Here is a 23,319-nt window from a genome sequence, read left to right as displayed (position 1 = left end):
CCCCCCCCCTTGTGCTAATCAAACTAAACTGAAACAGGCTATTTGCTGTTTGCTGCAAGGAGGCAAATTGCAGGGAGACAGAAGTAGATTTTTTCCCCCTTGTTTTCCTCCCCCAAAGCTAGGCGCATCTTATACTTTGTACCATCATATACCCTGAAAAATACGGTAATCCTCTCAATTTGCAAACTAGAATTATAATGTTTGCACGACGCCCAGGAATTGCGCATTTCGAACTGTTTAAAATCAACGACAATAACCGAGAAAGGTAAAGTGACTCAATCTTTTATTTGACTGTCCGGGTGTGCATTAAAACAATATTGACGTTACACATAGCATTACATGTTGGTTAGTATAACAGCATTTATGCGTACATGGCTTGACTTTTTTCTCAATTTTTTTCGCTTTTTTAAAATCTGTTTTGACACGAAAGTTGTTAACTTCGTTGTTGGTTTTTAAGCTCTTTTTTAATTTTAATATTTTTTTGTCATTGTTTTTTTACAACAGACACCAGGTGGAAAGAAAAAAGGAGGAAGGGGGGAAGAGGAAGTGGGACGACAACTGAAAGAAAGAAAAAATTCACATCTCGGGGAACATTTTATGGTAAAGCAGCTTTCACGAAAAAAAATAATAATTTCCCACATATTATGGTGATGGTGGCAGTTTATTATTCTATGGTTTTTGTTTAAAAAAAACCCTCATCCTTCGTTTTCCCATTACTCCTGTAGAGAAATAACTGTTTCCATAAGCCTGGAAAAGACACAGGTGTGGGAACCATGGGTCCTCCCTGGATCACAAGTCCCATCGGCCTTGTCGATTTGGCATGCCAACGGGGCTTCGAGTGAAACCAAAAAGGCCAGGTTCCACAACCCCCGAAATAACCCTTAAATCTATTTATACCCTGAGCACTATTTCCTTAAGAACTATTCCAGGCATTTCATTAAAAAAAAAAAGCATATTTTGCTTCCGAGTGCAAAATTAAAATTGGAAAAAAACAAAACAAAAGATTGAAAGTTTTGTTCGGCGATAAAGCAGGAAGGGGCATTTTCCCAGCTCAAAAATTTGCTGATAACGTCACGTCCATTGCTGAGTTAATCCCACATTTGTTTTTTAACAGGAAATGGTGTTTTTTTTTTCTTTTTAAATTGAAACAGCCGCTTGCCATTCAGGCCTTTTCTATTTTGTTTTATTTTGAGGCCGCCCCCCTCTTCCAAAAAGGAAATTGTGTTTGTTAAGACAAATGCCTCTAAAACTACTGCGTGTTATGTACAAGCGAAGTTAAATTCACCCAAATGATAGAGAAAAAACAAAAAACGGCAAGAGGCTTTCACTGAGATAGCGAAGAAACCAGCGAAATCGACACGAGAATATATATATTCTCTAAATTATATATATATATATATATATATATATATATATATATATATATATATATATATATATATATATATATATATAATTTTTTTAAAAAAAGTCAGGAAGAAAAGCAGAATAGAACCAGTTGTGAATACCTGCAAAAAAAACTGTTCGGCAGCACAACAACACAACTTCTCGTAGTGACAGATAAATTGCATTTTTTAATTTAAAAAAAAAGAAAAAAACAAACCTGCATCTCGATACTGGTTAAGTTATACTAAATTTTTTTGTTTGTGTTTTTCTCTTTTTTTTTTTCTCTCGACGTCTGTACTTGGCATGCAATAGTAGTGCGATTACGTTCTTTTTTTTTGTTTTTTTAAATATAGGTTTTTGTGGTATCCTTAAAATTAATGCACTCTTTTTTCTTTTCCTTTCCCGCGGTTTGTAGAACCCGGGTGCGTGTTGCGTGTGCGCGCGGGCCCTGTAAACAATGTCACAACAGAAGAACCAGTCAGCTGCTTCTTATGGAAACGGTCAGTTCTAAAATAGAAGGGGCCGTTTTTTTCGGGGTGGGGTGGGGCGGGCGGGGTGTCTCGGGGAGGTGGGGGGGAAGAGTCTCTGGAAGGTGGCGCGGGTGTGAATCGATCCACCCCTCCCGCGCCTTCCTCGTATACCCTGCTAATATTCGCTCAAGCTGTGCCACTTTGCGATCTGCTTCCGGGGGTTCTCGCACACCTCCCGCCAGTGTTCCACTCCGCCGGCCGTGACGCTGTGCGCCCCCAGGATCAGCCGTCCGACCACTTCGTTTTTGGTGGTCCGGTCAAAGTCGATGACCAGGAATTCGATGCTGACGTCCGGCAGGAGATCGGTGGGGATGTCGTAAATGAAAGACTCGTTGAAGATGGGGTTCAAAGTGCACTTCTTCACGTGGGTTTTCTTTTTCGCGATCCGCTTCCTGCCGTAGTAGACGTTCACCTTCACGTAAGGATCTGAGGAAGAGGAAGAGGGAGAAAGGCCAATAACACAGTCCAGCAACCAGGCTGCATCTCCGGGGAGTCGCAGACTGATGTGAAGGATTGCAGCTAGTCTTCAATTTACAAGCATTTTATACGTTATGGAGTTTCTTTGCTTGCTTTAGCGCGCGAAAACTAGAGCTGGCTTTGCTTCTGCTGTGCCAACTGTGGCTTATTCAGTAAAGTTTTATACTTTTATCTCCTGGGAGTTTCTTTTTCTGGATTTGCTAACTGGACAGTTGACAGATTGACACATTTTGACCTTACTCCACACTGCATTTGGTTCTTAGGACCGCCAGCCAGCTCCATCTTTCAATGAGAAGGCTACAGCATCAGCATCATCATCATCTTTTAACGACCCCATAATCTCCACTCGCACGAGTCTCGCGAGTGGTCGGGCCCCATTCGTGCAAGCATCATCACAAGCACCGTGGCACGACAAAACCGCGCTCGACTAAAGGTAGTCGCTGACGTCATCAACAGGGCGACAACAGCGAGCGTGGAGAAAGAAGGGCGCTTTAAATAGCGCTTTGAAAGCAAGCCGATTCAAGTTAAGGTAAGGGTTAGGTTTAGGGTTAGGTTAAGGGTTAGGATTAGGTTTAGGGTTAGGTTAAGGGTTAGGTTAAGGGTTAGTTTAGGGTTAGGTTTAGGAGTAGGTTTAGGGGGGTTAGGTTTAGGGGTTAATTTTAGGTTTAGCGTTTACAGCGTGCTTTTTTCTCCGCGCTGTCGTCACGCTGTGATGACGTCAGCTACGCGGTTTCGTCGAGCGCCCTTTAGTCGAACGCGGTTTTGTGGTGGAACCCACAAGCACTGCAGGTACTCGTGGCCTCTGGTGTGAGCGTCATTGCAGACGCTCATCCCGTGAACGTGGCTATGAACATTGCGGGCGCTCACACACTTACATGCGCCTGTCCAACTCCCCACCCCCGAAAATCATCCCCCCTTTTCCCCTGGTCCAGGCCATCAACCCAGAAAGGTAGGGGAAAGATCTGGGATCAACTGGGACAGTCCCAACAATGTTTCAGCACCCGGCGTTGGAGGAAACACAACCGATAGGCTGGAGAAAATAGCTTCTACCTGAGAGCCCCGTGATGTCCATCTTGGGCAGCTGTCTCGCCTTCAACACCATGACGGTCATCCTCTGAGTGACAGGCTGGTAGGACAAGGAAACCTGTAGCTCTCCTCTGCTGATGCATTTCTGAAAAAAGAAGAGACACCTTCCGGATGATTCGCCTTTACGCTACCCGAGGCTACCCAAACAACTTCTGCAGGTGTTCAGCCAAGCATCCCTGGGAGATTTGGGCTCTCAAACCTGGCCGCAAACAGGAGAACATTGACCCCTTCAGTAGAAGGACGAAGCCAAGACCGAGTTGCAATGTCACCTACATTTCCTCTTCGCTCGCAGTTTTTACAATCACGGGGGCGATTATTATTATTTGGACTGTGGGTAGCCCGTAGGAAAAGGTGTGAATTCACCTATGCTTCTTTAAAGCGCGCAAAAACCAGAGATGGTTTTGATTCTGCTGTGCCAATTATGGCTTATTCAGCTAGTCCTCAACCTACAAGCGTTTTGTACTTTATGGAGTTTCTTTGCTTGATTTAGCGCGCGAAAATCAGAGCCGGTTTTGCTTCTGCTTGTGCCAATTGTGGCTTATTCAGTAAAGTTCTATACTTTTGTGTCCCAGGAGTTTCTTTTTCTGGATTTGCTAACTGGACAGTTGATAAGAGTGACCAAGTTTAGCAATAGCAACAGCAGTTAGACTTATATACCGCTTCATAGGGCTTTCAGCCCTCTCTAAGCGGTTTACAGAGTCAGCATATTGCCCCTAACAACAATCCGGGTCCTCATTTTACCCAACTCGGAAGGATGGAAGGCTGAGTCAACCCTGAGCCGGTGAGATTTGAACAGCCAAACTGCTGAATTGCAGTCAGCTGAAGTAGCCTGCAGTGCTGCATTTAACCACTGCGCCACCTTGCTAAGTTTGACCTTACCCCTCACTGCATTTGATTCTTAGGACCGCCAGCCAGCTCCATGTTTCTATGAGAAGGCTACAGCATCAGCATCATCTTTTTACGACCCCATAATCCCTTGGGAGATGGAGTCTGGGCAACTGAATGGAGGTGAATGTTTTTACTGGCCAGATGCCCTTCCTGTCACCAATGCGGAGTTTTTTCCCAGCAGATAATATTCTCATTGTGCCGAGAGAGAGAAATATCTGCCTCTACCTAGCATCGAACTCACGGCCTCTCGACTGTGAGGTGAGAGCACCACCTTTAGGTCACCACACCACTTTCAGCATTCTCATGTTCCCCTGAAACTGATGTCTAAAATTATCCCACTTCCGACACTAGAAATCAATTTCTCAACGCCGAAGGCTCACGGAGCGCTTTTCCCTTCCCACCAAAGGTGGTTCCTATTTTTCTACTTGCATTTTTTACCTGCTTTTGAACTGCTAGGTTGGCAGAAGCTGGGACAAGTGACGGGAGCTCACTCAGTTACGCGACGCTGGGGATTCGAACCGTCGAACATTTTCTGATCGACAAGCTCAGCGTCTTAGCCACTGTGTCCCTATTTTTGTGGTTGTTTACATCCCTTCACACCTCAACGCGAGCCACAAAAAGACACCATTTTGTGCTTGCTCCTGTCTTTTGCGGTTCTTGGGTTAAAGACAAGAGCTCGCTGCCTGCCACAAGCAACCTGGAAGGGTTAAGTTTAAAACAAAACAAAATAATAACACAGCGGATAAAAACTTTCCCCTCCCTTCTCATCTGGAAGAATTTGCTTTTTTTAAGGGAAGGGAGGAGAAACGCCAGGGAGGTGGGGATGGATTGGGGGTTCTTTTGTCTGGAGTTTGTCCGGCGGTGGAATTAAACTTGGCGCCGTGCCGAGTGTTACAAAGCCACTATTAATCCTGTGAATACTGGCCCATGTTGCCATGGTTTTCCGTGCCCTACATTCAGGGCTTAAGGGATGAAGAGATGGCCTTCGAGGTTGTCCAAAAGGGAGGCTGAAATGCAGCCCAGTGGCAAAAGGCCTGGTCCCCAGGGAGGCTCCCTCTTTCAATCTCTCTCCCTCTCAATCATTTATCTATCTACTCTATCTACTACCTACCGTATCTAATCTATCTAGCCTATCTTATCTCTCTGTCTCTACCTACCTACCTAACCTATCTTAAGTATCATCTACTGGTATCTGTCTCTCTCCCCCTACCTACCTATATCTTATCTAGCTCTCCTATCTATCTCTCCCTACCTACCTACTGCATCTTATGTATCTATCCTATCATTATCCATCTATCTACCTACCCCCATCTTATCTATATGTATCTATGTATCTACCTATCTATCTAATCTATCTACTCTTATCATCTATACATCTACTCTCTCACATCCATCCATCTATCTATCTATCTATCTATCTATCTATCTATCTATCTATCTATCTATCTATCTACCTACCTACCTACCTACCTACCTACCTACCTACCCTATTTTATATCTATCTCCTATCTATATACCTACCTGCCTATCCTATGTATCTATCCTATCATTATCTATCCATCTACCTACCTGCCCTCTTATCTATCTATCTATCTACCTACCTACCTACCCTATTTTAAATCTATCATCTATCTATCTATCTATCTATCTATCTATCTATCTATCTATCTATCTATCATCTATCTATATACCTACTTGCCTATCTTACATATCTATCCTATCATTATCTATCCATCTACCTACCTACCCTCTTATCTATCTCTTATCTATCTATCTATCTATCTATCTATCTATCTATCTATCTATCTATCATCTATCTACCTACCTACCTACCTACCTACCTACCTACCTACCTACCTACCTACGTACCTATCTACCCTATTTTAAATTTATCTATCTATCTATCTATCTATCTATCTATCTATCTATCTATCTATCATCTATCTATCTATCTATCTATCTATCTATCTATATACCTACTTGCCTATCTTACATATCTATCCTATCATTATCTATCCATCTACCTACCTACCCTCTTATCTATCTCTTATCTATCTATCTATCTATCTATCTATCTATCTATCTATCTATCTATCTATCTATCTACCTACCTACCTACCTACCTATCTACCTACCTACGTACCTACCTACCCTATTTTAAATCTATCATCTATCTATCTATCTATCTATCATCTATCTATCTATCTATCTATCTATCTATCTATCTATCTATCTATCTATCTATCTATATACCTACTTGCCTATCTTACATATCTATCCTATCATTATCTATCCATCTACCTACCTACCCTCTTATCTATCTCTTATCTATCTATCTATCTATCTATCTATCTATCTATCTATCTATCTATCTATCTATCTATCTATCTATCTACCTACCTACCTACCTACCTACCTACCTACCTATGTACCTATCTACCCTATTTTAAATTTATCTATCTATCATCTATCTATCTATCATCTATCTATCTATCTATCTATCTATCTATCTATCTATCTATCATCTATCTATCTATCTATCTATCTATCATCTATCTATCTATCATCTATCTCCTATCTATATACCTACCTGCCTATCTTATGTATCTATCCTATCATTATCTATCCATCTACCTACCTACCCTCTTATCTATCTCTTATCTATCATCTGTTTATCTATCTATCTACCTATCTACCCTATTTTATCTCTCTCTCTCTCCTATCTATGTATACCTACCTACCTATTTTATGTATCTATCCTATCTGTCATTATCTATCTACTGATCTACCTACTCTATCTTATCTCTCTATCTGTATCTATCTACCTACCCGATCTATCGTCTCTATCCTATCATTACCTCCCTCCCTAATCTGCCTTATGTGTTTATCCTACCTAATCAGCAGATCCGATAATAGTGCGGCGTTACCGAGGCTGTTGTTCTGCCGATATTTTAACTCGGCTCCACCTCTGGCAACGCCATCCATCAAAAAACCCTAATGCATCTTTAATGATACAGAGACGTAATTTGGATCGATTGGCGGGAACCGCAATGGCTAACCGTCTCGATCCTCCGTCCCCCATTCCTCCGTATGGCTTTGTCGTCTCTCAAAAGCTCCCCTCTTTTCCTCTGGTGCTTATGCCCTGCTTGGAGCGGAGGATACAGGCAGTCCTCGACTTACGACCACCGCTCAGCCCGGCATTTATGTTGCTAAGTGAAACGTCTGCGAAGTGAGCTTTGCCCTGTTTTACGACCTTTCCTGCCCCCCCAAAAGCAGCTGTTCGGTCGTTAAGTGAATCTGGCCTCCCCTTTTCTTGTCGGGAGTCACATGACCGTGCGACCATCATAAATATGAGTCAGTTGCCAAGCATCTGAATTTCGACCATGGGGGAACGCTGCAACCGTCATAAGTGTGGAAAAAATGGTCGTAAGTTCCTTTTTTCAGTGCCGTGGCAACTTCGGTCACTAAATGAACCGTTGTAAGTCGAGGACTACCTGTAATCCGAACTGCTATCTCTGCTCTCTTCCTGAACTACCTTTGAGGCCATCACAGCTTGTTCTCCCTTTCATATCCTGGCCTGTTACTCCGGAGGGCTGTGAGTTGAGTTCGCTTCAACTTGACGAGACTTTCTTTCCAAAGCTACCCTCCTCTTCCTTCCTTTGACATGTAAAAACTACAATTCCCATCATCCCCTAGCCCACCCGGGGAGCTGAAACCGGACCCATCTCCCATGGTTCCCCCACAGAGAACAATCTGTTGTGGCCCGCCAGTGCAGCTGACAGCAGATTCGGACAGTGAGGAGGGTTGGGGAGGAACCTGGGCCAGTCCTGGAGTCTGGGGAAGGCTCGGAGGAGGGCTCTGTGTCGGAGGCAGAGAGGGGGCCAGGGCCGTATGCCAGTTATAAACTACCTTCAGAGTCAGACATCAGTGAGGCAGAAGAACAGCTGGAGGCTGTTCCCAGTGTGCGCATGCGCAGAGTTGCCAGACGAAGGGAAGAGCTAAAGAACAGGGGTCGACTTGGGAGTAAGGCCACAGGTGGATGGTGAATGGCCCCTCCCAGAGGAAATAAAAGAGGAGCGAAAGGGGAGTGGAGTTTGCAGGAGACCATTAGTTCGCTTCATTGGTTTGGGACTCTCCGAGACTCCTGGCCAAATTCTGCCGATATCGGCCTGGCAGCTCTCCAAGCCAGATAAGGTCTGTGACCGTAAATCCTCCCTGGAAAGACTTTGCTGGATGTGAATGAGCAGAATTTACAGTCAATTAATAAAAGGGGTTTTTGTCGGGACAAGGAGTTGGCTTCATGCTCTCGGGAAGCCTCGGTCAGAACACAACCCACAGGGGGGAAACCCAGAAGACGAGCCAACCTACCTGTATGTTCCTCTTGATGATTTCCCTCGTCAGATGGACTTTCCCGGTACTGGGGTCCACCCCCGCCAGTGGTACCATCACCTCCCCGATGACGTCATCCCGAGAAAAACGGTCGAAGCTGAGCACCAGGAAGTGGAGGACCAAATCCTGCAGCTGGCTGTAAGGGATTCCGTAGAAGGTGAAGGTCTCGTCGAAGACGGGGTCCAGCGTCTTCCGGAGGACGCGAGTCTTCACCCGGTGCCTCTTGTCCGGCAGGATGGTCATCTTGATGTAGGGATCCGAACCTTGGTTGTGTTCGTCCATCACCGGCAAACCGTGGGCTTCTTGGATGGTGACCACCAGGGCTTTTTTGGGGAAGTTGTAATCCACCGAGAAGGTCAGTGTCCCTAGCATGATATCGTCTTCGGGAGATGACAGCGAGGAGGTCTTGCTCCCCGCCGGGGTCAAGCTTTGGTGAGGACTCGGTTCTTCTCCATACTCAACTTTGATGGGGAGTGGGTTGACGGGAGAGTTCAACCCACCGGACGTGGTTTCGGAGCCCACCAAGCCCGCCTCGGCCGCGTCCGCCAGAAGGTGCCCGTCCCCGTCTTTCCTGGCCACACCCTTCTTGTCCCGCCGGATGCGTATGATTTTCTTCTTGTTGCTGAGAGTCTCCGGGTAGATGCTGATGCCTTTCAACATGTGGATGAACTTGTACGGGGCGCTCTTCTGCTTCTTCTCCAGCTGCTGATGGCAGCAGCTCCACACAAAGACCGTCACTGAGACCGAGACCACGAGGACCGTGGCCCCGATGAGGCCCGCCACAATGGGGGAGACATCTGGAGGACGAGAAAGTGGGTGGGTGGGGAGGGAGGGAGAAGGTCAGAACAAAGGCCCGGTGTGCCCTCACCTGCCAGATGTGGACTAAAATACCCCCCTCCCTCTTTTGCAACTCAACAAGTTCATTTAACGACCGCTGAAAGTTACATCGCGGAAGAAAACCGTTTTTTCACACGGCCGCCATCCCCATGGTCACCCGTTCACAATTTGGACGCTGGCCCACCGACTCATATTTACCACCGTTGCAATGTCCTGGGGCAGTGACGGCTAATAGCAATAGCAATAGCAGTAGACTTATATACCGCTTCATAGGGCTTTCAGCCCTCTCTAAGCGGTTTACAGAGAGTCAGCATATTGCCCCCAACAATCTGGGTCCTCATTTTACCCACCTCGGAAGGATGGAAGGCTGAGTCAACCCTGAGCCGGTGAGATTTGAACCGCTGAACTGCTGATCTAGCAGTAGCCTGCAGTGCTGCATTTAACCACTGCGCCACCTCGGCTCTATTAACCAATCTTTTTGGTTAACCCCCAAATGAAATAGGAGGAACCCCCCCGCACATGCACCCCCCCTGCGCACGTGTGAGTGCATGCCTCACATGAGCCCTGCCCCCCGCGCAGGCACGGCAGAGACCCGGAGACCAGCTGACTGGCGGGAGGCACCCGCGCATACGCGGTGGAGATAGGCTGTGGCGACGACTGGGGTGCCCACAAAGAGGGCTATGCGTGTCACCTGTGGCCCTCACGGTCCTGGGGGTCACATGCGACCCCCTTTTCCGACATTCTGAACGAGCAACAGAGATGCCCGATTTACTTAACGACAGTCTTCCCGAGGAACGATTCACTTAACAGCCACGTGTCCAAAACGGCCATAAAAAATCAGCTGATTCGTTTCACCACTGCCTTTGCTCAGCAACGGACCGCGGTCCCAGTCGTGGTCATAACCCAAGGACGACCTGAACAAGTAAAGCCGAACCGTTGCAACGAGAAACACTAGAATATTATTTTCTGACGTTGATTTCGGCTCCCTCGGTTTTTGCATCTTTGCAATTCTTCCTCGGCAAGTAAGATTAAAAAAAAAACAAAAAAAACAGAATTAAGTTTCTGTTCTGGAAAAAACAATAGTACAGATGTGCCCAGCCCTGAGCCAGCTGCAGAGAGGCGAGTTATAATTCCCCCAGTGATTCTTTTCTTCACAATGGCCCCATCTCTTTTGTTTCTTGATGTGCAGGTTGGATGCGTTTGTGTGTGTGTGTGTGTGTGTCTGTGTAAGACAATGATGGGTGAGAAACAATTGCAGGGAATTTCGCTCAAATAACCTCTGTGGAGGATAGGAAGATTTCACCCCCCAAAAAATCAATGATATTTTGACCCAGGAGACACAAGCATTGGGAAACTTTTCTGCTGGGCAAAAATCAACTTTATCGAAGCGGCTGCCTCTACCAGAAACAGAAAACTGATAGCAGGAAAAAATTCCAGTAGTCCATCGAATCTGACATTTCAGATTTTTGTTACTTATTTGTTTGTTTATTTATAAATATTATTATTTTTGTTTATTTATAAATGTTATTTTTGTGTATTTATAAGTATTATTTTTGTGTATAAATATTTTTGTGTATTTATAAATTTTTTTGTCTATTTATAAATGTAATTTTTTGTGTATAAATATTATTTTTGTGTATACATATTATGTTGGTATATTTATAAATATTATTTTTGTGTATTTATAAATATTATTTTGTGTATACATATTATTTTTGTGTTTTATTTGTGCTGATAAATAAATAAAGGGAGACTAGTATAGATCTATTTCAAGCTATTTACCTCTCATCAGCTAGCCATACCCTTACTGGGATTCGAACCTGTGCTGTATTGCATCTTAGGCAAACGTCTTAGCCATTATGCCACAGGTCTCCTCATCATATTATTTTTATGTATACATATTATTTTTGTGAATACATATTATTTTTGTGTATTTATACATATTATTTTTGTGTATTTATACATATTATTTTTGTGTATACATATTATTTTTGTGTATACATATTATTTTTGTGTATACATATTATTTTTGTGTATTTATAAATATTATTTTGTGTGTATACATATTATTTCTGTGTATACATATTATTTTTGTGTATTTATAAATATTATTTTTTGTGTCTTTACAAATGTAATTTTTAAAAAATAAATATTATTATTTTTTGTTTGTTTTAATTTTTTCTCCGAATGCTCCACGATTTGGAACTTCATAACGTTTTTAGCTTTTAAAGTTTTCAATCTGAAAATTGTTCGGTTTCAATGTATTATTATACCGATCACATGGTACACTACGCAAAGATTCTCCCTATTAGAGAGAAGGGAGGTGAAGAAGAGGTTTTATATGAAATGTGTTCATTGCAAGCATGTTGAAACTCAGTTGCTGACAATGGAGCCACAATCTCATCAAGGACAGAACTAAGAAGAAATTTCCTGGCAGGGATAACAATTAACCAGTGAAACGACTTCCCACTAGAAGTCCTGGGTGCTTCAGCATTGGGAGTTTTTAAGAAGACAGCTGAAATGATCTTGGGTTTCTGACTTGGGCAGGAGTTTGGACTAGATGACCTCCAAGGTCCCTTCCAATGGATTGCCACAATGTAAGAAAAGATGTTGAGACTCTGGAAAGAGTGCAGAGAAGAGCCACAAAGATGATTTGGAGGATAAAACATACGAAGCGTTGCAGGAAATGGATATGTCTCGTTTAACGAAAAGAAGGACGGGGGGGGGGGGGCAATATAACAGTCTTCCAATATTTCAGGGGCTGCCCCAAAGAAGAGGGGGTGTGTGTCAAGCTATTCTCCAAAGCACCCAAATGAGAAGCAAACAGATGGAAACGAATCACAGAGAGAAGGAACCTGGAACTAAGGAGAAATTTCCCAACAGTGAGAACAATTCACCAATGGAACAAGAGAACTGAAGAAGCTTCTTGGATGAGAAGCGAAATGTCTTCAAAGGAAAAAAAAAAACACCCAGAAAATCCAATTCCCTCTGGGGAAAAAAATTAAAAAGCACCTTTGACCCGGAAGGACTGAGTATACTACAAGGGCTTCCTGCCTGAACAGGGGTGGTGGTGGTGGACTAGAAGACCTTCAAGTTCCCTTCCAACTTTTATCCTTCCTTCCTTCTCCATCCCTGGAGGTTTTTAAAGAAGAGATTGGACAGAGATTTGTCTGCAATACTACAAGGGTTTTCTGCCTGAACGGGGGGATGGACTAACTACCTTCAAATTCCCTTCCAACTTTTATCCATCCATCCATCCTTCCGTCCGTCCGTCCGTCTCCATCCCTGGAGGTTTTCAGGAAGAGATTGGACAGAGATTTGTCTGCAATACTACAAGGGCTTCCTGCCTGAACGGGGTGGGGGGTGGACTAGAAGACCTCCAAGTTCCCTTCCAACTTTTATCCTTCCTTCCTTCCTTCCTTCCTTCCTTCTTCTCCATCCCTGGAGGTTTTCAGGAAGAGATTGGACAGAGATTTGTCTGCAATATTACAAGGGCTTCCTGCCTGAACAGGGGGGGGGGGGGATGGACTAGAAGACCTCCAAGTTCCCTTCCAACTTTTATTCTTCCTTCCTTCCTTCCTTCCTTCCTTCTTCTCCATCCCTGGAGGTTTTCGGGAAGGGATTGGACAGAGATTTGTCTGCAATACTACAAGGGTTTCCTGCTTGAACAGGGGGAGGAAGGACTAGAAGACCTCCAGGGTTCCTTCCTTCCTTCCTTCCTTCCTTCCTTCCTTCCTTCCTTCCTTCCTTCCTTCTCCATCCCTGGAGGTTTTCAGGAAGTGATTGGACAATCATTTGTCTCCAATACTACAAGGATTTCCTGCTTGGAACAGGAGGGGTGGACTAGAAGACCTCCAAGGTCCTTCCAACTCCGTTACTCTGTAGTAAATAAATACGCTGCTTCTACTATTAACAATCATAATCATCGTGGTGAGGCCCTCCTGAATTAAAGAGGGGGGGGGAGGTGAAATTACACTGGGGTTGCGACTGGCAGGCGGCACCTTCTCCCCCAGGGGAGGCGTGCCAGGCGCCCCTCAGGCTGCTTGTGTGAATGCCCCTGGGGGGCAATTAAGGGCAAGGAGGAGGAGGAGGAGGAGGGGCATCAGAACTGCAAGGGTAACCAGGATCTCCTCTCACTCGGGTGGGGTGAGCTGGGGGTGGGCAAGAAACGCTGGGATTGCAGCAGCGCTACGATCCCTTCACCCCAGCCCGCCTTCCCAGGGCTCCAGATGCAAATTGTTCAACACAAACACACACACACAGAAACAGACAACACAATGCAAACAAAGGATCTTCCTGTTGTTGTTGTTTTAATCCTTTCTCTGCTTTCCAGGGGCTGGGGCGCTGCCCATTCTAGAAATAGACATCACGTCATCCTGGCTTTTTCCTAGCAACACCTGCCCCCCCCTCCCTCTGCCCCCCCTCCACCCCCAGGGGAAAAGGAGGGGAGGGAGGGATCCCTTCCTATAGAGGATCGCCTTGTACCCCTTTTCCGAGAAAGTCTAGGATCGGGTCTCGAGCTGGGCACGCCCGTGTGGGTGGCAGAGTGTGTGTGGGGGGGGGGGGGGAGAGGGGCAGAGGAAGCAAGGAAGGACACCAGCTCTCTAAGAAGCTGCAAATAAATGAAATCAGAGATGTACTTTTTGCAAGGGAGCCCGTCCGAAAACTTCCTACTTTTGCACAAAGCCAGAGCCAAAATCGGATTGGGGGGGGGGGGTTGAAACTGAGCTGCAAATGGAGAGAGGGGTGGGTGGCATTGCCACCTTAAGGCATGGGCCCGATGGGCACAGGGCCCCCTGTACTAATCTCTATAAGTTAACCCTTTCTTGCACCTTGTGTCGTATCGATACAGCAACCTGTTTATTCCACTTGACTGCATTTTGTTAAAAAAATATGAAGACTTAACGTGCCTTAATAGAAATGAACACTGGTCAATCTAGGTTTAATTTTAGCAACCCGATTGCATTTTTATTCCTGCGAGCCGCTGTCGTAAGTCTCCCCCCCCCTTTTGTGGATGCCCAGAAAAGGGGTATATTTTCTCATAATTTAGGATTATTATTATTTTTGCAAATCCAGGCTTCCTAGTTGCCAATTCTTAAGAGGGAGGAAAAATGCTAGAAAGGAAGGAAGGATGGGAGGGAAAGAGTGGAAGGAGGGAGTGGGCTGTTTTTCTAGGCCAAACAGGCCCAGGATGCGGGCGATGTGTGTGTAGGGCTGGTGTGTGTGTGTGTGTGCATTTGTGCAGTAGTGTTTGTGTGTGTGTTTTTTCTCAAGATCTCCCGATTGCAGGGATCATCTTTTGCAAAGATGCTCCGGCCAAGAGGAGAGATCCCTGGCTTTGGGGCTAAGTAGATCCCACCCGCCAGGGCCCAATCAGCGGGTCGGAAAGAGAAGGAAAGGGGGGGGGGGCGCAGTTGTGCAACGCCGCAACGCCTCCAGGGTGATTATTGGGTGTAATTATTGGTGATGATTATTGGGGGTGACTATTAGTTATTATTGGGGGTGGGATTATTAGTGATTACTGGGGGGGATTATTAGTGAATATTGGGGGGATTATTAGTGAATATTGGGGGGATTATTAGTGAATATTGGGGGGGGGGATTATTGGGAATCCAGGGATCTGCCAAGCCTAGATCGATGGAGGAGAGCATAGAGAGAAGGATCCCTGGGCTTGAGCAGTTGCAGAGGAGGAGGAGGAGAAAGAGAAGGAGGAGGGCGGCCTATGGGCATGGCGCAGCGGCCTTTCTGCCGGGCTCCACTCACCGAAGCTGGGGCGGACGCTGGCGATCTCGGCCATGGCCAACCGGGCGGAGGAGGAGCAGCAGAAGCGGCGGGGCCAGGCGAGGGCGCTCCCGGAGGCCCCCGTTCCCCGAAGCGGCTTGCGGCGCTGGGAAAGGATGCTCGCCGGTTTCCCTGCCGAGCGATGCAGGACTGGTCCTTTCCCAGCGGCCTCGGCTCCGCCTCTTTCGAACGATGCCCGGACAAGCGCCGCCCCCTTTGGAACGGAGCCCGGACAAGCGCCGCCCCCTTTTCCCAACCTCGATTTAAGATGATAAAAAAATAATAATAATAATACCAGACTCGCTTGAGCTGCTGCGCGCTTTGGAGACGCCCCGAGAGTGACTGGGCAAGCTGGGCCGGGCGGTGGATTATGGGTCTCTGCGGAGTTTGGGTTTTATTATGCTGATTGCATGGTACACTACCCAAAGCTTCTCCCCCCCCCTCTTTATTAGAGAGAAGGAAGGTTGAGAGGTTTTATAATAAATGTATACTAAATTTTATAATACTAAAATTATTAGAAAAGAATAGAATAAAATGGATAATGGAATAGAGGAGAGATAGAAGAGGAGAGAAAAAAGAAGAGAAGAGAATAGAAGTTAGAATAGAATAGAAATCCCAATAACAATAGAATAAGAATAAAATAATGGAATGGAATAGAGGAGAGAGAGAATAGAATAGAAAAAAAGAGAAATAAAATAGAAATTAAAATAGAATAGAAATTACAAGAATAAAATAGAATAGATAATGGAATGGAATAGAGGAGAAATAGAAGAGAAAAAAGAAGAAAAGAGAATAGAAATGTCAATGAATAGAATAAGGATAGAATGGAATAAGAATAGAATAGATAATGGAATGGAATAGAGGAGAGAGAGAATAGAATATAAAAAAAGAAATAGAATAGAAATTAGAATAGAATAGAAATTACAAGAATAAAATAGATAATGGAATGGAATAGAGGAGAGAGAGAATAGAATATAAAAAAGAAATAGAATAGAAATTAGAATAGAATAGAAATTACAAGAATAAAATAGATAATGGAATGGAATAGAGGAGAGATAGAAAAAAGAAGAAAAGAATAGAAATTTCAATGAATAGAATAAGGATAGAATGGAATAAGAATAGAATAGAATAAAAATAGATAATGGAATGGAATAGAGGAGAGAGAGAATAGAATATAAAAAAAGAAATAGAATAGAAATTAGAATAGAATAGAAATTACAAGAATAAAATAGATAATGGAATGGAATAGAGGAGAGATAGAAAAAAGAAGAAAAGAATAGAAATTTCAATGAATAGAATAAGGATAGAATGGAATAAGAATAGAATAGAATAAAAATAGATAATGGAATGGAATAGAGGAGAGAGAGAATAGAATATAAAAAAGAAATAGAATAGAAATTAGAATAGAATAGAAATTACAAGAATAAAATAGATAATGGAATGGAATAGAGGAGAGAGAGAATAGAATATAAAAAAGAAATAGAATAGAAATTAGAATAGAATAGAAATTACAAGAATAAAATAGATAATGGAATGGAATAGAGGAGAGATAGAAGAGAAAAAAAGAAGAAAATAATACAAATTTCAATGAATAGAATAAGGATAGAATGGAATAAGAATAGAATAGATAATGGAATGGGGTGGAAGAGAGGAGAGATCGAAGAGAACAAAAAAATAATAGAAGAGAAATTAGGATAGAATAGAAATTAGGATAGAATAGAAATTACAATAAGAATAGGATGGATAATAGAATGGAATAGAGGAGAGAGAAGAGAAATTAGAAGAGAATAAGAATAGAATGGATAATGGAATGGAATAGAATAACAGAGTTGGAAAGGACCTTGGAGGTCTTCTAGTCCAACCCTCTGCCTAGGCAGGAAACCACTTCAAACTATATAATATAATATATATTTTATAATAAATAAAAGTGGGCCTACTGTCCCTGTCCTGCTTGTCCCCACTTAACTCATATCCATTTCCTGTATTCATAATCATGTTTATACTTATATCTGTTATCTTAGGCATGCTTGATAAAATAAAATAAAAATTAAATTGACATTAAAAGCTGTTGTGGTGTGTGTGCGTGATCCCAATGGGGCTGGCGCTGGGGGTTTAGGACCCGCTGCGAACCGACGCCAGAGCACTGCACACCAAGACAACTAGACACAAGGACAATTTTGCCACGAATGCCATCACTCTGCTAAACCAATAATTCCCTCAACACTGTCAAACGATTCGCTAAGGCTGCATTACTATTACAATAACTCTTCTCATCGTTCCCATCACCCATCTCCTCCCACTTATGACTGCAGGACTGTAACTTTGCTGCTTGTATCCTTACGATATCCTTCGATAGTATGATTTGATTGCATATTTGTACTCTATTATGATTCGTGACACATATATCTTTTCCTTGATGTACACTGAGAGCATCTGCACCAATGACAAATTCCCTTGTGTGTCCAATCACACTTGGCCAATAAAGAATTCTATTCTATTCTTTATTCAAATTCTATTCCATTCTTTCATATTCTATTCTCTTATCTTCTATTCCTATTCTCTTCTCTTCTCTTTTATGTTCTATTCTCTATTCCATTTCAATTCTATTGTCTATTATATATTCCAATTCTATTCTATTCTTTTATTCTATTCTATTCCTATTCTCTATTCCATTTCGGTTGTGGCCCAGCAGGAGCCGTTGGAGCTGCCACCAGACTCCGACAGCGAGGGGCCCTATGAGTCAGCTCTGGAGGACCCTGGACAGGGTTCCGACTCCGAGCCGGGCGCAGAGAGGCTGGTTGGTCACCAGGAGGTGCCTGAGCCTTGGACCAGTGGGGAGGAGACAAGGGAGAGTGATCCGGACGCCAGCAGTGAGTTGTTCCTGGATGCACACCATCGAAGAGCTACTAGGCGTCAGGAACAATTACGCAATTACAGGAGGTGATTGCACTCAGCTGGTGGTCATTAGGCTCCTCTCCAGACTATAATAAGGACTGCTTGAGCACACGCCCCTCTTGCGGAAGTCAACACATTGACTAAAAGTTGGAGAACTTTTGTAACTAGCTTGGCAGGCTGGATTGCTGCCAAGGTTTGTCTGAGTTGCTGCCAAGGTCCTTATCTGTTTGTTATGCTTGGCTTTCAGCCACCGAGGTTTTGGGGTCTTGCTAATAAAGGACATTCCAGTTAAGCTTGTCTTGGCATTCGTTACTGGACGGAGGAGGGGGTCAGAACACATTTCTATTCTATCTTCTATCTCTATTCAATTCTGCTCTATTCTATTTAAATTTGGGGCCATGCAACATATGGGATAATGAATCGGAGAAATGCATAAAAAATTAGCCCTGGAGCAATTAAAGAAAAATAATAAATGGATGGCCTATTCAGGACACGGGTAGCTCTAGGGGAAAGAAAAACAAACTTTGCATCCTGAAATAACTGCATTCGCGTTTAAAATGCAAAACCAAACCCTAAATAAATGGATTCACCCCAAATATTCTTGCAAAGGAAGCCCAGAGGCAGCCCGTGACGTCAGAAGCTCCACCCCGCCCTCGGATCACGTGGCCTTTCCAAGGTCGGGAAAAACAACCCGCAAAGGAACGGCCGTGCCAGCAACCAACATGGCGGCCTTCGCTTCCTCCAGGAAGGCCCCTCCACCCCCTTTAAAAAAAAAAAAATATCCGCCTTTTCAGTTTCGTTTCGAGAGACGCCGACAGTCTTCCATCCGCCAACTCCTCCCCTCTTCGCCGGTTGTCAAACCTCGGCGTGAAATCCCCGCCCGCCCGCTCTGTCAGTCCCGCGGCCCGCACCAAAAATGGCGGAGGCGGCGGGCCCGGGGGGGCGCATGCGCGAGCGCGCCTGCCGGCCGTTCCTGACGTCACTTCCTTTTCCGGCTGTGGTGGGGTCGAGCTATGCTCCCAATTGAGGGAGGGGGGGAAATGGCCGGAATGAGCCGCTGCAACCGTGAGGGGATCCCCGGGGAAGATGCTCGGTCAGTTTTGGGGGGCTCCGGCGGGGTGGGTCACGATAGGGAGGGGCCAGGCGGGCTCCTCACGCCCGGAACTCGCCTCTTCCCCCATTTCGGGGGTTCAACCAGCAGCGATAACCACACCTCCCATCATCCCCAGCCGTGGCTGGGGGTTCTGGGGGGCTTTTGCCAGGCCAGCGTCCTCTAAAAGAGCTCGACTACAGGGACCATCATCCTAAACACCCCCCCCCCCATTGGATGAAACCTCCCCTAACCTGCTTCCTGTTGAGTGGCAAGACCCATCATCCCCAGCCATGCAAGTTCTGATGGTGGTCAAGCCCATCCACCATTCTCTTCCTTTTTTAGGAATTTAGAGATTGTTTGTGTGTGTGTGTGTGTATTGCATTAATAAATGAACATATAGATATATTGCATTATATACATTGCATTAATAAATGAAGATAGATACATATATTGCATTAATAAATGAAGATATAAATATATATTGCGTAAATTGATTGCATTATATATAGATTGCATATATATCTATTTATATATTGCATTGATAAACGAACATTATATATATATATATAATCAATAAATGAACATATAAATATATATTGTATAAATATATTGCATTATATAGATTGCATATATCTATATCTATATATTGCATTGATAAATGAACATTTTATATATATATATATATATATATATATATATATATATATATATATAATCAATAAATGAACATATAAATATATATTGCATAAATAGATTGCATTATATAGATTGTATTATATATTGCATTATATATAGATTGCATATATATATTTTTATATATTGCATTGATAAATGAACATTATATATATATACACACACACACACACACATACATACATATATATATAATCAAATGAACATATAAATATATATTGCATAAATAGATTGCATTATATAGATTGTATTATATATTGCATTATATATAGATTGCATATATATATTTTTATATATTGCATTGATAAATGAACATTATATATATATACACACACACACACACACATACATATATATATAATCAAATGAACATATAAATATATATTGCATAAATAGATTGCATTATATAGATTGTATTATATATTGCATTATATATAGATTGCATATATATATATATATATATATATATATATATATATATATATATATATATTGCATTGATAAATGAACATTTTATATATATATATATATATATATCGCTGATAACGGATAAGAGCCTGTGGCCTAATGGCTAAGCTCTCTGCCTAGTGTGCCTAGTATGCCATATAGCCCAGGTTCAAATCCCAGTAAGGGTATGGCTAGCTGATGAGAGCTAAATAGCTTGAAATAGATCTATACTAGTCTCCCTTTATTTATTTATCAGCACAAATTAAAAAAAAAACAAAAAACAAAAAAAAACATACACACACACACACACACACACACACACACATATATATAATCAATAAATGAACATATAAATATATATTGCATAAATAGATTGCATTATATAGATTGTATTATATATTGCATTATATATAGATTGCATATATATCTATATATCTATATATTGCATTAATAAATGAAGTAATACAGGTAGTCCTCGACTTACAACCGCTCATTTAGTGACCGAAGTTAGGACAGTGCTGGGGAAAAAAAGATTTATGACTACTTTTCACACTTACAACCGTTATGGCATCCCCACGGTTATGTGATCCAAATTCAGACGTTTGGCCATGGACCCGTATTTATGATGGTAACAGGGTCCTTTTTGCAACCTTCTGTCAATCAAAGTCAAGGAGGAAGCCAGATTCACTTAACAACCGTGTTGCTAAGTTAACCACATGATTGGGATTCGCTTAAACTGAGGCAAGAAAGGTCGTAAAACGGGCTAAACTCCCTTAACGAATAACTGCAGTCGGGACCAGAATTTCTGTTGTTAACCAAGGCGGGCGGGAGGTGAGTCGTGACCTGTTTTATGACTTTTTTTTGCTGCTGTTCAAATTCTCTCTTTTCTTTTTTCTTTCTGGCCTTTGCAGGACGCCGCTGGGAAGCCTTTAGCTGCCATGTCCCTCTCTCCCACCATGCTACCATGCAAGAAGAGGAAAACCATCCGGGCGGATTCCTTTTCCGAAGCCCAGCCTCTTCCTATGGAGGCGTCTCCTTCAGGTGGGATCAGCCAGCTTGGTGATCACGAGGAAATCAACCCTCCTTTGACCGAAGGGGAAGAACCAATTATTTTATATTTATGGACCACACTTTTCCCATCATCTCTGATTCTGTAGTGGCCGTAAGAATTGATTAAAATAGAATTAGAATAGAGAATAGAATAAGAATAGAATATGGAATGAATAGAGGATAGAATAGAATAGAAGGTGGAATGAATAGAGGATAGAGTAGAATAAAATATGGAATGAATAGAGGATAGAATAGAATAAAATATGGAATGAATAGAGGATAGAATAGAATAGAATATGGAATGAATAGAGGATAGAATAGAATAGAATGTGGAATGACGAGGATAGATTAGAATAAAATATGGAATGAATAGAGGATAGAATAGAATAAAATATGGAATGACTAGAGGATAGATTAGAATAAAATATGGAATGAATAGAGGATAGAATAGAATAGAATGTGGAATGACTAGAGGATAGATTAGAATAAAATATGGAATGAATAGAGGATAGAATAGAGTAGAATATGGAATGAATAGAGGATAGAATAGAATAGAATATGGAATGAATAGAGGATAGAATAGAATAGAATATGGAATGAATAGATAGAATAGAATAGAATATGGAATGAATAGAGGATAGAATAGAATATGGAATGACTAGAGGATAGATTAGAATAAAATATGGAATGAATAGAGGACAGAATAGAATAGAATGTGGAATGACTAGAGGATAGATTAGAATAAAATATGGAATGAATAGAGGATAGAATAGAGTAGAATATGGAATGAATAGACGATAGAATAGAGTAGAACATGGAATGAATAGAGGATAGAATAGAATAGAATACGGAATGAATAGAGGATAGAATAGAATAAAATATGGAATGAATAGAGGGCAGAATAGAATAGAATGTGGAATGAATAGAGGATAGAATAGAATAGAATGTGGAATGAATAGAGGATAGAATAGAATAAAATATGGAATGAATAGAGGATAGAATAGAATAAAATATGGAATGAATAGAGGATAGAATAGAATAAAATATGGAATGAATAGAGGATAGAATAGAATAGAATATGGAATGAATAGAGGATAGAATAGAATAGAATGTGGAATGACTAGAGGATAGATTAGAATAAAATATGGAATGAATAGAGGATAGAATAGAATAAAATATGGAATGACTAGAGGATAGATTAGAATAAAATATGGAATGAATAGAGGATAGAATAGAATGTGGAATGACTAGAGGGTAGATTAGAATAAAATATGGAATGAATAGAGGATAGAATAGAGTAGAATATGGAATGAATAGAGGATAGAATAGAATAGAATATGGAATGAATAGAGGATAGAATAGAATATGGAATGAATAGAGGATAGAATAGAATAGAATATGGAATGAATAGAGGATAGAATAGAATATGGAATGACTAGAGGATAGATTAGAATAAAATATGGAATGAATAGAGGACAGAATAGAATAGAATGTGGAATGACTAGAGGATAGATTAGAATAAAATATGGAATGAATAGAGGATAGAATAGAGTAGAATATGGAATGAATAGAGGATAGAATAGAGTAGAATATGGAATGAATAGAGGATAGAATAGAATAGAATACGGAATGAATAGAGGATAGAATAGAATAAAATATGGAATGAATAGAGGGCAGAATAGAATAGAATGTGGAATGAATAGAGGATAGAATAGAATAGAATGTGGAATGAATAGAGGATAGAATAGAATAAAATATGGAATGAAT

At 42.2% G+C, this 23,319-nt stretch overlaps 2 protein-coding genes across 3 annotated transcripts in view; one reads left to right on the top strand and one right to left on the bottom strand.

Moving 5' to 3' along the window:
* Window positions 1-1,657: 1,657 nt before the first annotated feature.
* On the bottom strand, window positions 1,658-19,193 carry SYT11 (synaptotagmin 11). 2 transcript variants are annotated; one of them, XM_032234365.1, is made up of 4 exons: window positions 18,860-19,193; window positions 8,736-9,553; window positions 3,441-3,564; window positions 1,658-2,342 (listed from the first exon to the last, which is right to left on the bottom strand). In XM_032234365.1, exons 2-4 carry the CDS (start codon window positions 9,414-9,416, stop codon window positions 2,032-2,034), a joined length of 1,116 nt encoding a protein of 371 aa, XP_032090256.1. In that variant the 5' UTR covers window positions 9,417-9,553; window positions 18,860-19,193; the 3' UTR covers window positions 1,658-2,031. The 2 variants fall into 2 exon arrangements, with proteins under 2 accessions (XP_032090256.1, XP_032090255.1); XM_032234364.1 differs by lacking the exon at window positions 18,860-19,193 and adding an exon at window positions 15,357-15,882.
* A 66-nt stretch (window positions 19,194-19,259) lies between these two features.
* GON4L (gon-4 like) overlaps window positions 19,260-23,319 on the top strand; it is a 44,106-nt gene continuing 40,046 nt past the window's right edge. Inside the window, 2 exon segments of the mRNA XM_032234285.1 lie at window positions 19,260-19,362; window positions 21,414-21,543. Of these exon segments, the coding sequence (XP_032090176.1) occupies window positions 21,441-21,543 (103 nt within the window). The 5' untranslated portion in view covers window positions 19,260-19,362; window positions 21,414-21,440.

The sequence above is a fragment of the Thamnophis elegans genome, chromosome 17, assembly GCF_009769535.1.
Source record: "Thamnophis elegans isolate rThaEle1 chromosome 17, rThaEle1.pri, whole genome shotgun sequence".
NCBI classification, from domain to species: domain Eukaryota; kingdom Metazoa; phylum Chordata; class Lepidosauria; order Squamata; family Colubridae; genus Thamnophis; species Thamnophis elegans.
Note: the sequence above shows the minus strand (reverse complement) of the source record. Positions and strands in the feature narration are given on the sequence as shown.